This window comes from Chironomus tepperi, unplaced genomic scaffold, assembly GCF_022539635.2.
Source record: "Chironomus tepperi strain 1889 unplaced genomic scaffold, CSIRO-AGI_Ctep_v1 contig_196, whole genome shotgun sequence".
NCBI classification, from domain to species: Eukaryota; Metazoa; Arthropoda; class Insecta; order Diptera; family Chironomidae; genus Chironomus; species Chironomus tepperi.
Window position 1 is genome coordinate 181,347 of NW_027226318.1, and position 14,258 is coordinate 195,604.

General features: G+C 30.1%; 2 protein-coding genes across 3 annotated transcripts in view; one reads left to right on the forward strand and one right to left on the reverse strand.

Annotated features, from left to right (window-relative positions):
• Positions 1-9,876, reverse strand: part of LOC139089939 (coactosin-like protein) — a 40,030-nt gene extending 30,154 nt beyond the window's left edge. Inside the window, exon 1 of the mRNA XM_070639592.1 lies at positions 9,576-9,876. Within this exon, the coding sequence (XP_070495693.1) occupies positions 9,576-9,632 (57 nt within the window). The 5' untranslated portion in view covers positions 9,633-9,876. The remainder of the gene's footprint in view (positions 1-9,575) is intronic.
• Positions 9,877-10,448: 572 nt separating this feature from the next.
• On the forward strand, positions 10,449-12,041 carry tzn (tenzing norgay). 2 transcript variants are annotated; one of them, XM_070639521.1, is made up of 4 exons: positions 10,449-10,537; positions 10,855-10,963; positions 11,108-11,406; positions 11,493-12,041. In XM_070639521.1, the coding sequence occupies exons 2-4, from the start codon at positions 10,914-10,916 to the stop codon at positions 11,924-11,926; spliced, it is 783 nt and encodes a 260-aa protein (XP_070495622.1). In that variant the 5' UTR covers positions 10,449-10,537; positions 10,855-10,913; the 3' UTR covers positions 11,927-12,041. The 2 variants fall into 2 exon arrangements, with proteins under 2 accessions (XP_070495622.1, XP_070495621.1); XM_070639520.1 differs by lacking the exon at positions 10,449-10,537 and adding an exon at positions 10,610-10,790.
• Positions 12,042-14,258: the final 2,217 nt, after the last annotated feature.

Below are 14,258 nucleotides of genomic sequence, written 5' to 3' on the forward strand. Positions count from 1 at the left end.
TATGATATACTATCTGTAAATGTGAGAGGAAATAAAAAACAATTTTTTTTTGTTCAGTCAATAAAAAAAATGATGAAAAATTTCAAAAATGAATTTAAGTCAATGAATTTTTTTTTCTAATTCTTTTTCAAGAGTTTACAGCTTTAAGTGGATTTTTGATCGACTTTTTATTCCAGAAGTCTTTTGAAATGGAGAATATGGCGGTCATTTATGGATGATGTCCAGTATAGCAATGAGTATTATGGAATGCGTTTAGGGTAAGTGTAGTTTGTAACGTATTTTTTGAATTTAAAAAATTCAACGGTCATTTATTTTTTGAAAACATAGTTTTTATCCCCGTTATAATAATAACGGTCAACATTTAAAATTGCGCTAGTGAACCTTGAGTCTATTTAATTACAATGTTTCAGTCCAAATTCATGATATTCCAGTTCTACGGAGTTCTTAAAGCAACATCATCCCAGTCTTTATCACCTTCATGCCATACAAGCCAAAATCCCACAATTTCAATTGACATCACTTCCAATTAAATCCAAAAAATTAATTTTAGCACATTTTCATTTCATTTTTCTTTTATTTCTCGAGCTCATAGTGTTATTGTTAGTTTGCTTATTTTTGCTCGATCATCTCACGATTATGGCATGCGATGAGACAGGCTGATGAACTTTTCAGTCATGGTTCATTTTACACTTTACATTGTTTGTATATTTGCGATTAATGTGTTTTTATTATTGGAGTTTACATACTTATGGGATTAATGTGGAGTTGGAATGAAATACAAGGGGATTTGAGAGTGCTGCATTTAATTGAGAATTATAGCAAATTTGAGCAGAGTTGATGAAGTAATTAGAATGGTGTGACTATTATTAGACATTGATAAATGTAGGAACATGCACAATCTAAACCAGGGGTGGTCAACCTTTTATTTCTTGTGGCACATCTAGGTGATAAGACTCGATTGATGCTACATTTGGCAGTCCCATCAAAAATTGACAGCACACACTAGTGAGCCGCGTCACACAGGTTGCCCACCACTGATTCCAAACCATCAAAAATTCTTCCAAATTGAGGAAAATTCTCAAACAGCATGAAAATCCAGCAGACGTAAATTAAAATAGAAAGAAGTTAATGCGGCATGAAATTTTTTCATGGAACTACTTTAACGCTAAATGAAATTATTTTGTCATAATGTCAAAAAATCGTGTTCAATGCCAAAACTTGTTGTTGTTTAAATCGTTAGTGATCCCCTCAGTACAAATTGTTGCTGACATAAAAGAAGAACAGCATAGCTAGTCACTGACGTTACTGCTCTGCTCTTATTTACGTCTCAAAGAATAACATCATTTCAGCTTAAATGGTGCTGAATTTCTACGAAACAATATTTGTAAACCTTTTGTGTATTTGTTAAGCATCCCTTAAGGTAAGCTTTAAGATGAAAATCGTGATTCGCAATAAATTTATTGTTGTGTCTTTAAGGAGTCATTCCAATTTCAGGATGGTGTAGGTTTGGAAATTGATAAAAATATTTTGAAACAATCAGCCACAAAAAAAGTCATTTACATCTCGGCATCGACGAAAATGTTATTTTAAATGAGTTCCAGCAGCAAACGATGAAGTCATCAACAAATGGAGCATGAAATTGAAATTGTGTTGAGTGACTAAATGTAAATATGGGGATAAATAAAAATAAAGAATATTTGCCAAAGGAACTCCAAAAATGTGTTCAAAATGAATCTCATATGTGTATTATTTCGCATAAATATGCGAACGGGTAAAGAAGACATGTAACATGTGCAAATTCTCCTTAACATAACATATTTATTTGTTTCTCCTTCTCACTTTACCAGAAACTCGTTCAACATACGAATTACAATTGTATAGGGAGTCAAGAAACGATGACTCAGATGAAAATTCGTAAATGATGATGATGAATCATGGAAAAAAAACGATTCCTTCTTCTTATATCCATTTCATTCATTCTTATTATGGGTAGCACACAGTATGCATTATATTCTATTTCTTCGATATATGATTAAGTTTTCGATAATATGATTTCATTTGTTCGCAAAACAGCAACCACAGAATAGCTTATCGATGATTGTGCATAAAAATGTGAATCGCTCATTTCTTTTGTTTTCCTTTCACTTGTGTAATTATTGTGGAATGTTTGTTTGCTTGTCGGTGAACTGAGGCATTTATCTTTTGGTAATTTGATACTTTTTCTGACTTTTTTTGCATTTAATTGTTAGGAAAAGTTGAAGTTTGATACTGTTAGGTTGAATTTCGATAGGAAACATCTAATTTCAATAATTATAGACTGAGTTTTAATTAAAGATTTCAATTTCGAAGTCGAAATGTACTGGAATTGATCACGAATTATTAAATACTTCAATTTTAGCATTGAAAATCCTAGATTTTTGAAATTCAAATTATTTTGTCTTTTAACGGTTAAAAATTCAAATTTTTGGATTTTCATTGTTTTTGTAAACAGAATTTGAATTTGAAAAATTCAAAAACCTATAATTTGCTCTAAATTGAGACCTTTAAAGCAGTTCTATCATACAATCAAACTTCTAGCTACATGCTAAGACAGTATAACTTAAATAAATCCAGGTAATTGTTGAGATTTTTGAATTTTTAAAAAACTTGAGGGGAAAACAATTCTCACCTCGAAGGGTAAGTTCACCTCAATTTCACCGCTTTTTTTATGCCTTCCCCTCGATTTTCTCCAATAAATGTTCAAAAAACCATTCAACCGTTACAAATATTTTTCATATTCCGCATTTCCCTTCATATTCGTCCATTCCCAATCATAAAAGTAATCAATGACTGATATTATTTATCCATGACTTTTTTTTTTCATTTCATTAATTACTCAACTATGAATAGTATTTAATTGATTAATTGATGCCATGTGGCAATATCGAGATATGATGAGAATTTCCAATGTAAATAAGGTGTGCTCGTACACAATAAGCCAAATGAAATTCGCACATTCACGATTACATCAGGTGTTTATAATATAAAGTAAAATTGAATATATGAATATGCTCTCATCCCATTCTAGTCACACAATAATGCTGATTGAAACTGCTTTTTATGGTTTTACAATATGAAATTTTTGTCACATTTGTTTTTCGGTGCTGTTGAAATTTCTGTGCTGCTTTTTTTTGTGTATTTTTCAAATCCGATCTAATCGTAGTCAGCGGAAACCCATTACGATGATAAAAATGTCAACGAAATAATTTTGTAATTTGATGGAAATGAGTTTTTTTGGGTATAATGTGTCCAATATTGTGCAAAAAAGTTATCACGACTAATTTATTTAAGCTAATTACGCATTTTTTGATGGAATTTATCAATTCGGGAATTTAATGCGATTTTGAAGGCTTTTTTTTGGATATTTAATGAATAATGAAAAGGGTTTTGTGATGTTTACTATGATTTAGGGATTTTTGGGAAGTTCTCTTGGTGATTTTTGGAGTCTTTTAGAAGTATATAGCTATAAATAGCTGTGGATGTATCTGTACTATACTTCAGAAGTTGTTTAACTTGATTCTTGTCCTGGATTTACAATAATTCAATGCTTGAGGTTATAACATAATAACTAACAATCCTTTACAGTTCCCTTGATGCTAAGCTACTCCTCCTAACCATCAAGTCAAAAAATAACAAACTCCATACCCAATTCTGACTAAATTCTCCCAATTCCATTCAATATAAATCTCCAAAATCACTTCAGAATCGCATCGCACAAGCTGAAATTCTTCATATTTCATCTTTTTTTACTTGAATTAATTGTGTTAGTCGAATTATGTTTAATTTTAGATATTTGCAGCTACTTTCTAGACGTGTGTAGCTATAATTATAGCAGTCGTAAATCACATTCTTTCCAGAGAATTTCTTAAAAAATTCACAGAATTAAAGATTTCTTCTTGATGGAGATTATTTTGGTCTTATGTGCTGTTTTTTGGAGGTTTCAAGATGTTAGTGAGTTTGGGAGAATATTTGAATGTAATGTCATGTTGATGATGCACTTAAAGGTTAGGTTCTATCGTAATTGATTGCATGATACAAATTTAAGTATTTTAACACATTTTTCAAGCTTTTAACATACTGGATCCATAACTTCAAGCTGTAAACCAGCAATAGATCGATATCATGATAAGGAATTATGTCCAGGAAGGCTGAATTTTGAAAAAAGCAAAGACAATTCTGTTTTTAAACAAAGATTTGAATTTTGAAAATTTGAACCAGACTATCACCATTTCAAATATTGACCGTTATTATTTGAATGAAAAAACGGGGATAAAAACTATGTTTTTAAAAAATAAATGACCGTTGAAATTTTTTAAAATCGAAAAATACGTTACAAACTAAAAATCAATATTTATTCAAATTCTGATGCATGTAACTGTATGCTTTCAAATGAGCAATGATATTAATGATCATTTGAGTCTTAATTTCATGGAATTTCATGAAAAGAATTGATAATTTTTAAAAAATATTTTTCGTTGTTTGCATTCATATCAACGGTAAAATATTTTTTAAATTTTCGCATACAATTTCGAATCCTTCGAAACCAATGTCGAATCCTTTCGAAATGAAATGGCGCGAGTCTGATTTGAACTTTATTTTAATTGTAGTAAGCACTTTTTAATTAGTTCCAGTGAATTTGAATGCTGCCCGTCAATGACAATACAATTATATTTAATAGGATTACACAAATGCCTCCAAATGTTTCAATTATCAAGTAAAACCACACAACAATGCCAAATTGAAATTTACCTCATCTGATGGTATTTATTGTCATAGTGATATGCAGCCTACCCCCTTAAAAAATTTCCACATATTTCAACACACTTTTTCAATAAAAATATTTTCAGTTGCCGATCAAAAGTTCCCATTAGAAACTCCAATGGGATTAAATGTTCTCGGAAAGCTTCTTAAAAAAAATTTGACAAGAGATGTGAAAAAATTCAATATCTTTTTGTCAATCACAGCCGGTAGGATTTTATTCCTGCATGTGTGTGTGTTTCATAAAATTAGAATCAACCTACACGTCTCAATATCGGTCTCAAAAATCAGTTACTCATACAGACTGAATCACTTAAAAATTATAATTTATTCATCATCAACTTCCTTACTGTATTTTATTATTCTAAGAAATTATGAAATTAAATATGGGAGGGATAGAGTGTCAGGAAGGTGACATCTACCCTATCTATCGACACATGTCCATATGCAGCATAAAATGATAAAATTTTCAAAATTAAAAACTAACGGTTAAGAAAATTTTGAATTTTTTTGCCTCAGAGGGGAAAAAATTATTCAAAATTAAAAATTAACGGTTAAAATAAATTTGAATTTTTCACTTCAAAGGGGAGAAATTGTGATTCACGTCATTTGCATACATTTCCCAATAATTCTCATACCTTGAATTTTCAGAACAATTCTCCGACACATTATTGACCGCACCATATGGCAAGTGAATGTGCTCATTCAATCATATGATGTAATTTCTACTCGTATTTCGCATAAATTTTTTCTATACATTCCCCGCTATGAATATTTAGCACATTTTCATTTCAATTGTTTTTATCCAATTAGCAAAAAAAGTTTCAAAAAAAAAAAACAGCACGAAAATAAACTTTTAATTCTCGCATGTGTGTGTATATGTCATGCATAAAAATATGTACAAAACGATTCAGATGTGAAGGAAATTTATTATATTTTGGAAGTGATGCTTGAAGAGATTATAATCGGATTGATTAATTGCTTATATGGTAATAGGCTGGATATGACTTTAATAAGAAATGAATCTTAACTATTTTCACTTTAATGTCCATTGTCACTTTCGACGACAGACAGCCACAAATAAATATTTTTGCTATAAACAGATGTTTATTATTCATCAGCAATTCAATTAAATCTTAATGGAAGCCTTTCACATGATGACTTTCAGTAAGCAATTTACACCATGTCCATGTCCATGTCCATCCCGTTCATCGCACTTTCAACTTTAGGTAATAAAACAATATTATAAAGTTATTTGCAGACAGAGAGATTATTAATGTGAAAGAAACTTTAATTTACGGCACAAAATACATGAGATTCTCATATATTCTCAGCAGAGATGGAGATTTAGATTAAATTAGATTTATTTTTGTAACGGTTTTTTGAATTTTAAATTTTTTTCTGCTTTCAAGATTTCAAATTGTAGAAAATTTGAAAAATAAGCCTTTAAATCAATTTATGAACGACTCTTAAAGGTGTTAAAACATTGTTTCCATCACGAACTTCATGATAAAGTCATTAACACTTGATAAACTCATTGTTTAAGTTGTAAATTCCAAATAAAGTAAATTCCAATTGCTATGAAAACAATTTCAAAATATTTACGACCGTTGAAATTTTATCAACCATTTAATTATTTTCCACTTGAAAAGGAATCGAATTTCCCCATTTATTTACAATAATCAACAATTTAAACACGCCACAATTTTCATAATCAAAAAAGAAGTCACTGAACTCGATCAGTAAAAAATCAACAGCAACAACAATGTCATCGACACTTGCAGACATTAAAAACAATCACGAAAATCAGTTTTTAAACCGTCAAAAATCAACTCTGAATTTAAGCACATATATGTATGTATGAGTGAAAGAGCTGAAGAAAGGAAGAAGAAGTAGAAAAATGGATATAATCAGCATCACAGTTAATTTCATCGTAAGAACCTTGGCAAGATGAAATATAAAAATATATATATCTTGGTACATAAGGAAAAGATGAAAGTACATACATTTTGCATATATATGTATATATATTTTGACATGAACTTCTGTATGAACAGGAAATTAAATAAGAAATGAATTTATGCGAGATGATGTTCATATTTATATCATCATCATCATCATATGTTGCGGGTTATTAATGGTGTTCTAATGGTGGACCAGGGATGTGAAAATGAACAGGATATGAGTCTCTTCATTTCCCATAAATCTCAATCTTAAGCACTCAAAGACACCCAAAAATTTATCATTTTTTCAAGCATCTCTAGACACTCAATTAAATTGAGTCTGCTTTGCATCAAAAACCCTGAGATGTATGGACTAAATAGCAACAACTAAAATGTGTAATAAGAAATGCACATAAAAAAAGCCGTACATACACTAGATGGTGACTGAATATGTAGCATAAATGCAAATGTTTCTTTTATTCTTTACATGAAATGGATTCACTGAATGATGCCATCCATCCGCTATAATTTTAATTTTAAAAACTTATTCTTAAGTGTTGGCAAGAAGCAAACAAACACACAAATGCCTCATTTTCTTTCAATATTCATGTATATCCATGTATAAAGCCATAGATATATCTCATTTCTTTTCTTAATTGATTAATTTTGTTGTTTGAAAGATTTATGAAGAGTTTTGTGGATTTTGGATGTTTTGTCTTGATTATTGTTGTATTCGTGAGACGAATGGAACTAAAAATCAAATTTGAATTATAAAAAGCCGTTATATTTTGAATTCAATTTGAATTTTGAAAAGCCGTTGGATTTTGAACCAGTTTTAATTTGAATTGTGAAAAGACGTTCAATTTTGAATTTTAAAAGTTCGTTAAACTTTGAACCGGTTCAATTTAAATTTCAAAAAGTCGTTCAAATTTTAAAATCAAGCAGCATATGCGCTTCCATCAAATCAGAATACAACCACACCAATCTAGATAAAGCAACAAAATTTCTTGCTCATTCATTTCAATAGAAAATAATGATACGAAAATAAATGCTGTTCATCATCCATCGTACAATAACATCACTCACATCGGTATCGTGGATGAAACTGTTATGGGGCAATTAAATCATTTCACATTAATTAGTCAAAATAATTGCCCGAAATTCTTTAATCACTTAATAATTCCATGATGAATAATTTTAAGGTTAGGAAAGTGATGTGATTCATGCAACCGTGAGCTTTGCCCTATATATTATCTTTGCATATAACTGGAAATTCTAAATAAAGAAAGTACAAAGCTAATCCGGCTGTAGCTGCAAGATAAGCAAGACTTTCTTTTACCAAAAAAAATTGCTCATATTTTTTTTCGGCAGTCAGTGCTTAAATCATTTACGGCAGATTACATCTGAGTGAGTTGATTAACATTTAAAAAAAGATTTTTTTAATTCTTCTTCTTACTTTTCTCATTTCACGATTCTATTAAGTGCCTCCACATATTGGAATCGCAAAAATCTAATTGCTCGATTTTTCTTTTTACTAAATTCTGTTCTGACTTAAGAGCTCCTTAACTGTAACTTATATTTTTTTTTATTTCTCCTCTCTTTATTCATGACTGTTTCATTTTGCCATTAAAAAATTTGTGTGCTTGCTTCTCAAATATCTCAAAAGTATCGGAATAGCATGTAAGAATATACAGTGAAAAAAAATCATCAAATTTCTTAATATTCTTTACATTTCTCCGACCAGTAGTAGCACTTTATAGTGGCATAAGTAGGTGTAATTCTATCCAGATTGTGTTCACAATTCTATCCAGCACAAAATGTCGTTATTTTTGAATTTTTGTGACGCGAAAGTTTCATTGAATAAGTTTTTGATTAAAAAGTACTTAACAATGCAATGCATAACATGCATGAGCTTCATTTTACAGTCAATAAACTTGTTAACAACAGCAAATGTGTATTTTTAATTGTTTTTGTGGTTTTAAGGCAATAAAATCTTGCAAATTAATATTTTGTCAAAAGAAATGATGCGAAAAATTGAGATTCAAATTCTTGAAAACCGTTGGAATTTTTCATGGTTATAATAAGGACAAATTGTGCAATTAATCAAGTTATATAGCAATTGGTAACTTAATTTATGAACCCTATGATAAGATACTTAAATTATTGTTGCTATAAAAAGCTATAAATCAATTTTTATTGCCTCATTAATTACTTTGAAAATATAACGGTTATCAAAAATTCAAATTTTTTACATCACTTTCTCAACAAAAGATGCAAAATATCCACAATAGCCTTGCCAACTTCCAGAACGACTATCAACAGTCCATATGCTTCCCGGACAGTGAAAGCGTGCTTTATTCACTTCTACTTTACCTTGTGCTTCTCACATGGCAACAACAACTCTTTTTAATCCAACTTAACATTTTATGTCAAAATTATTGTTCAAAAATAATAATTTGGATGAGACATACATTCCAAATTTGTAGGCGAGACTCGCCCATATGTCACATCATATTGATTCATTAAGTTTACTCATATAAATGTGAATAAAAAACTGATAAAAATAATTATATTATTTGTAGAACACTTAAAAGTTAAAATGTAACACTAGCTGATTCACCGTAAAATAGCCAGAAATATATTCTAAATCACCCGGGATTTATGATTTCAAACCATAGTCGGGTATGCGGTGCATTGTGAGTAAATGAAAACCCACACGCGTCTTTTGTCTGCAACTTATGTATTCGTTCTCGTATGGACACAGTGAGACGAGTGAAATCGATAGCCATGCAGCAGCAACAAAAAAAAAAATTAATAAAAAAGTTTTGTTTTCACCTTTTTTGGTCGTGATTCAATGATTTGAATTTGTTCAACTTCAATTCCATCTGCCATTGTGTTTAATATTTGTAATATTCCAAGTCTGTATGTACTTTATGACTTTCCTTGACGGAGTAAGTAAGTAACAAGTAAGTTAAGTTGAGGGATGTGGGTGGAAGTCTATTTAATACACTTAATATTTATTTTTCTTATTTTATTTTATTATTTTTCTATGTATCTTTAAGCTTTAACCATAAAGCCGGCCTTATTCAACGAACGACGCGATCAAACTGAATCGAAGAACAACAAGAAAAGGAAAAAAAAAATGTTATATGTATTAAAGTTTAAGGCACAAATGGGTTTTTTTGATGCAGCTAAATGAAAAGAAAATGATTTTAAAGAGAAATGAGAGAAAAAAAAGAACTAAAATTTTTGCTGCTGTTTCATTTCTCGCGGTTTTAGTCACCGACAAAATTCTCTTGTGCATTAATATCGTGTATGACTTTTATGTCTTATCAGTAAATTAATATATTTTTGGATATTTTTTTTTGTTATCTTCCAATAAATGTGAATTTGTCCTGATGTCGTAAATGTCAGTAATTGCTTTTGACAATAATTTATTGCTAATATCGGCAAATGCTACTATGACTCATAAAAAACCGTTAAGATTTGAATTTACAACAATTGAGCAACAGTGAGCTATGAGGAATTTTATTGTAGAAAATAAATTATTTCTAAATGAATATTGAGTTACATTTAGAGATGATTATACAGAAATGTTCAGTATTTTATGGACTATACGAATAAAATTTTTAATAATTTTAATTCAATCAAAAATTTCCCACCGACGTGAAGTTGGCTGCGGTAAAAATATCAACAAAAGCTTTCAGAGTTGCATTATTGATATTGCTCAATAAGCTTTGAAAATTCTGATATAGAAGTACCAAAAGAAGTGACAGCTTATATTACCTTAATCATAAGTAAATACCAAATCTATTAAACTATCCATAACTCTTCAAGCTCAATCATTAAAGTAATTTTCTCGTAGCAAAAAACCCTTCTAAAGCATCTCTGTCCACTTCAGAAGTAAATAATCGAACAAGTAGTAAAAATTTCCTAAAAATATCTAATTAAATATTAATGTCATTTAATTAAATTGTTAAATGATTTCAAGAGTGTTTAGTACCTTACCAAATAGAGCTTCAAAATCAGCTACTGCTGCTTATTTCACATGTAATAAATTATTGATAAAATTCAGTCATAAATTTCTAATCAATTCTAATTAATTTCAATATAGATAAATCTTGGTTACAAAACGGTTGGAGAGGCTGTCATAGCAATCAAGCATCTGTCACAATGTCTGATATTAGTGTTCATATTTTGCCTGCTTTGTCTGATAATTACATGTAAGTTATTGATTCTACTGGATGTTCGGCTTTTTGCTGGAATGTTGATATTAAAGTCTGAAGCTCCTCTTTGGAATGTTTAAGACTGACTAATAATGATCCAGCAATTAATTCTAATACACAATTCTTAATCTCCATAAACAGGTACTTGATAATCTGTAATCAAACAAAGGAAGCAGCAATCGTAGATCCAGTTAAACCTGATACAGTTATAGAAGCTGTCAACAAGGAAGGTGTTAATCTAAAGTCTGTATTAACGACTCATCATCATTGGGATCATGCAGGTGGAAATGAGCAGCTTTTATCGCTTTTCGGTAAGCCATTGACAGTTTATGGCGGAGATGATCGTATTGGTGGATTAAATAAGAAAGTAAAGCATGACGATGAATTTACGATTGGAAATCTGAAAGTAAAGTGTATTTTTACGCCATGTCATACGACCGGTAAGTACAGCTATGAAGAGAAAAATCGTGAATTGACTATTAATTGGCTATAAATTTTATTTCCTTCCATTTATTGCGTTATCAAGGTCACATTTGTTATTATATCCAGTCGCCGGCTGGTGATCAAAAAATGGTTTTTACCGGTGATACACTATTTCTTGGTGGCTGTGGACGATTCTTTGAAGGAACTGCTGATCAGATGTATTCAGCCTTAATTGAGAAGCTATCAAAGTTACCTGACGATACTCAAGTCTTTTGCGGTCACGAATATTCGCTTGGTAATTTAAAATATGGAAATCATGTTGAGCCTGACAACCAGGATATTCTAGCTAAAATTGAATGGTCCAAGACCAAACGTGATGCAAATGAACCAACTGTTCCTTCTACCATTGCTGAGGAGAAGCTCATCAATCCATTTATGCGAGTCAATTGCGAATCAGTTCAGAAATTTGCGAACGCTGTCGGACATCCAATTGAGACAATGACTTATATTCGTAGAATTAAAGATAATTTCAAGTAATTGATTACTTCCTTTTCGGTTCAGGAGCTTATTGTAATTATGTAAATGTTTATGAATTTAATAAAATTTATGGCTTTTTTTGGGAAAATAAAGGCTGTGAACTTTTTATGATCAATTTTATATGCTCATTATTCAATTTCAATTAACGACACTCGATACAAGCCAAAGCTTTTCATTTTACATTACATTAAACAGCGATGCTGTTAAATTTCAACGAAAAAAATATGATAAATGCGTGTCAGTAATTTTTAATGACATCGGTTCATTTTTATGAGAAAATCCATTGAAATGTCCTTGAAAAGAGCACTTTAATGGATCTTTTTATGTTTGTTTGAAGCTCTTTAATTTGGAGTAGGCTTGTGTTTTCTGAAAGTTCAAAAATAACTGAATCAAAAAATTTGAACATTTTTGAAATTTTTAAGTTGAATTTTTGAAAACAGTTAACATTTGAATTCTGGAAAACCGTTAAAATTAAAGTTTTTTTCTGTTTTGTTTATTAAGCTTTACGCTCAGCAACCTTTAAGCTCCACTAAAACCAACACAAAAAAAAATGAGGAAGAATCAATTTGAAATGTGTCTATTTCCTACAAATGTTACGGAAATCCTAAAAGGCACTTGTAATTGAAAAAGTCTGTTAATTGTTCCATAATGGCTCTTTGGCAAGTTCATTGATAAGTACAGATAAGTATTTGAACATAAATTTCATTCACTAATGTCATCAATTAGGTATTTAACAAAAACAGTGCTTTTATGTCTCAAAAGCGCGTGAGAAAAAAAATCAAGTGATCACTCGACAGGCTTAAAAATTATAGTTTACGTGCTGCTGTAATGAGTAGTAAGTACGTGCTTCTCTAAATTAAATTGAACAATTTTTTCGGTGAATTAAGCTGCAATAACTAAATAAAGTGGATTTTAGAGCTTAATGACACGCTTAAAATTATTCAATTCTATTTCAAGTGTTCTATTGAATTTAAACTTCAGAATATTAGGATTCTTGGTAAACAAAATCACTTGACTCATCGTCTCGTGCTTGCATTAATTAATTCTAAATATTCCCAATGACTACTGTGACTAAAAATAGAAATTTAGAAGGATATTGAAATCAGATTATGGATAAAATTTTACATAACAGATTAGAACAGCAGTTAAAGATGCCAAACCTGTCTATGCATTAACAAAATGTCTTTATTAAATTCTTGAGGAATTTTTAAGTTAATTGGAATTTATTTCCGACGTATCAGCTCAGCATCTTGAATTAGCATGCATGTTTGGGTCGTGTCAAGATTATACCGAATTTAAATGCGTGTCTTCTGCTAATATGTTGATATAAATCACATTAAGGACGTTTAAATTAACACTAATTTTGTTCCTCTCAGGTTTATCTTGTTTTGCATGCAAATTATGCTCTATAGTGTCTAAAATCGACCAACTTTTGATCATGATCGCTTAATTATGATTGAAGCTCATGAGAAATATTAAGATTTTGAATTGAAAATAATGATGTTAAATTGTTCATCGCAGTAAGCATCTTTAACTATCCATCAAAGTATTAAATTGAATGATTCGAATTGTTTCTTAACAGCAGCTGAATGATGATGCTTTAATTTTGCATATCTTTTGTGATTTGTAGATGAATAACAACAGTTCATTGCCATAACATTATGCGTGTTTTTCGTAAGATGTATCACATAGTTTTAATCTGGTTGGGGATTCGATGACTTTGTTTTTCGTAAAATTTCCTTTGATACTGGATTTCCGCTACTTTGAAGTTTTGTTTACAGGTGTTTTTAAGGAATTTTCTATTTACTGATTCTTGGAAGTTTAGCTAGAACTTGAAGTGCTTTTAATTAATAGAAGTATTTAAATTATATGATTTATCTGATAAACTGCTAATTTCTTTATTAGATAATTTCTAAACCAGTGAAAGAATGAAATTTTACATTCAAGGGTCTGAAACTATGATTATTGTCTACAAAAGGGACTCAAACTACGAAAAATAAATTTGAATATTGCAAAACCGTTAAAAAGTAATTTTTGCATTCACAGCGTTTAAAGGTTATTCTACCTTGAATTCCAATCATATTTTGGCAAATATTAAAATTAATTCATTGATATTTTTCTCAACTGCAACGGAAGCTAAACGGAAGCTTTTAAAGTGTTTATGACAGCAGATTATTAAGTGATCCGAATGGCACAGCACACAAATATTTTGATAGTTTAGATGAGCTTACCAAAAATGACCACAATTGTTGAAGTAATTACCTTAAACTATTTTACTTTAAGATTGCATTGATACAAAATTACTTCACCAAGGCTGAGTATGATTACAAGG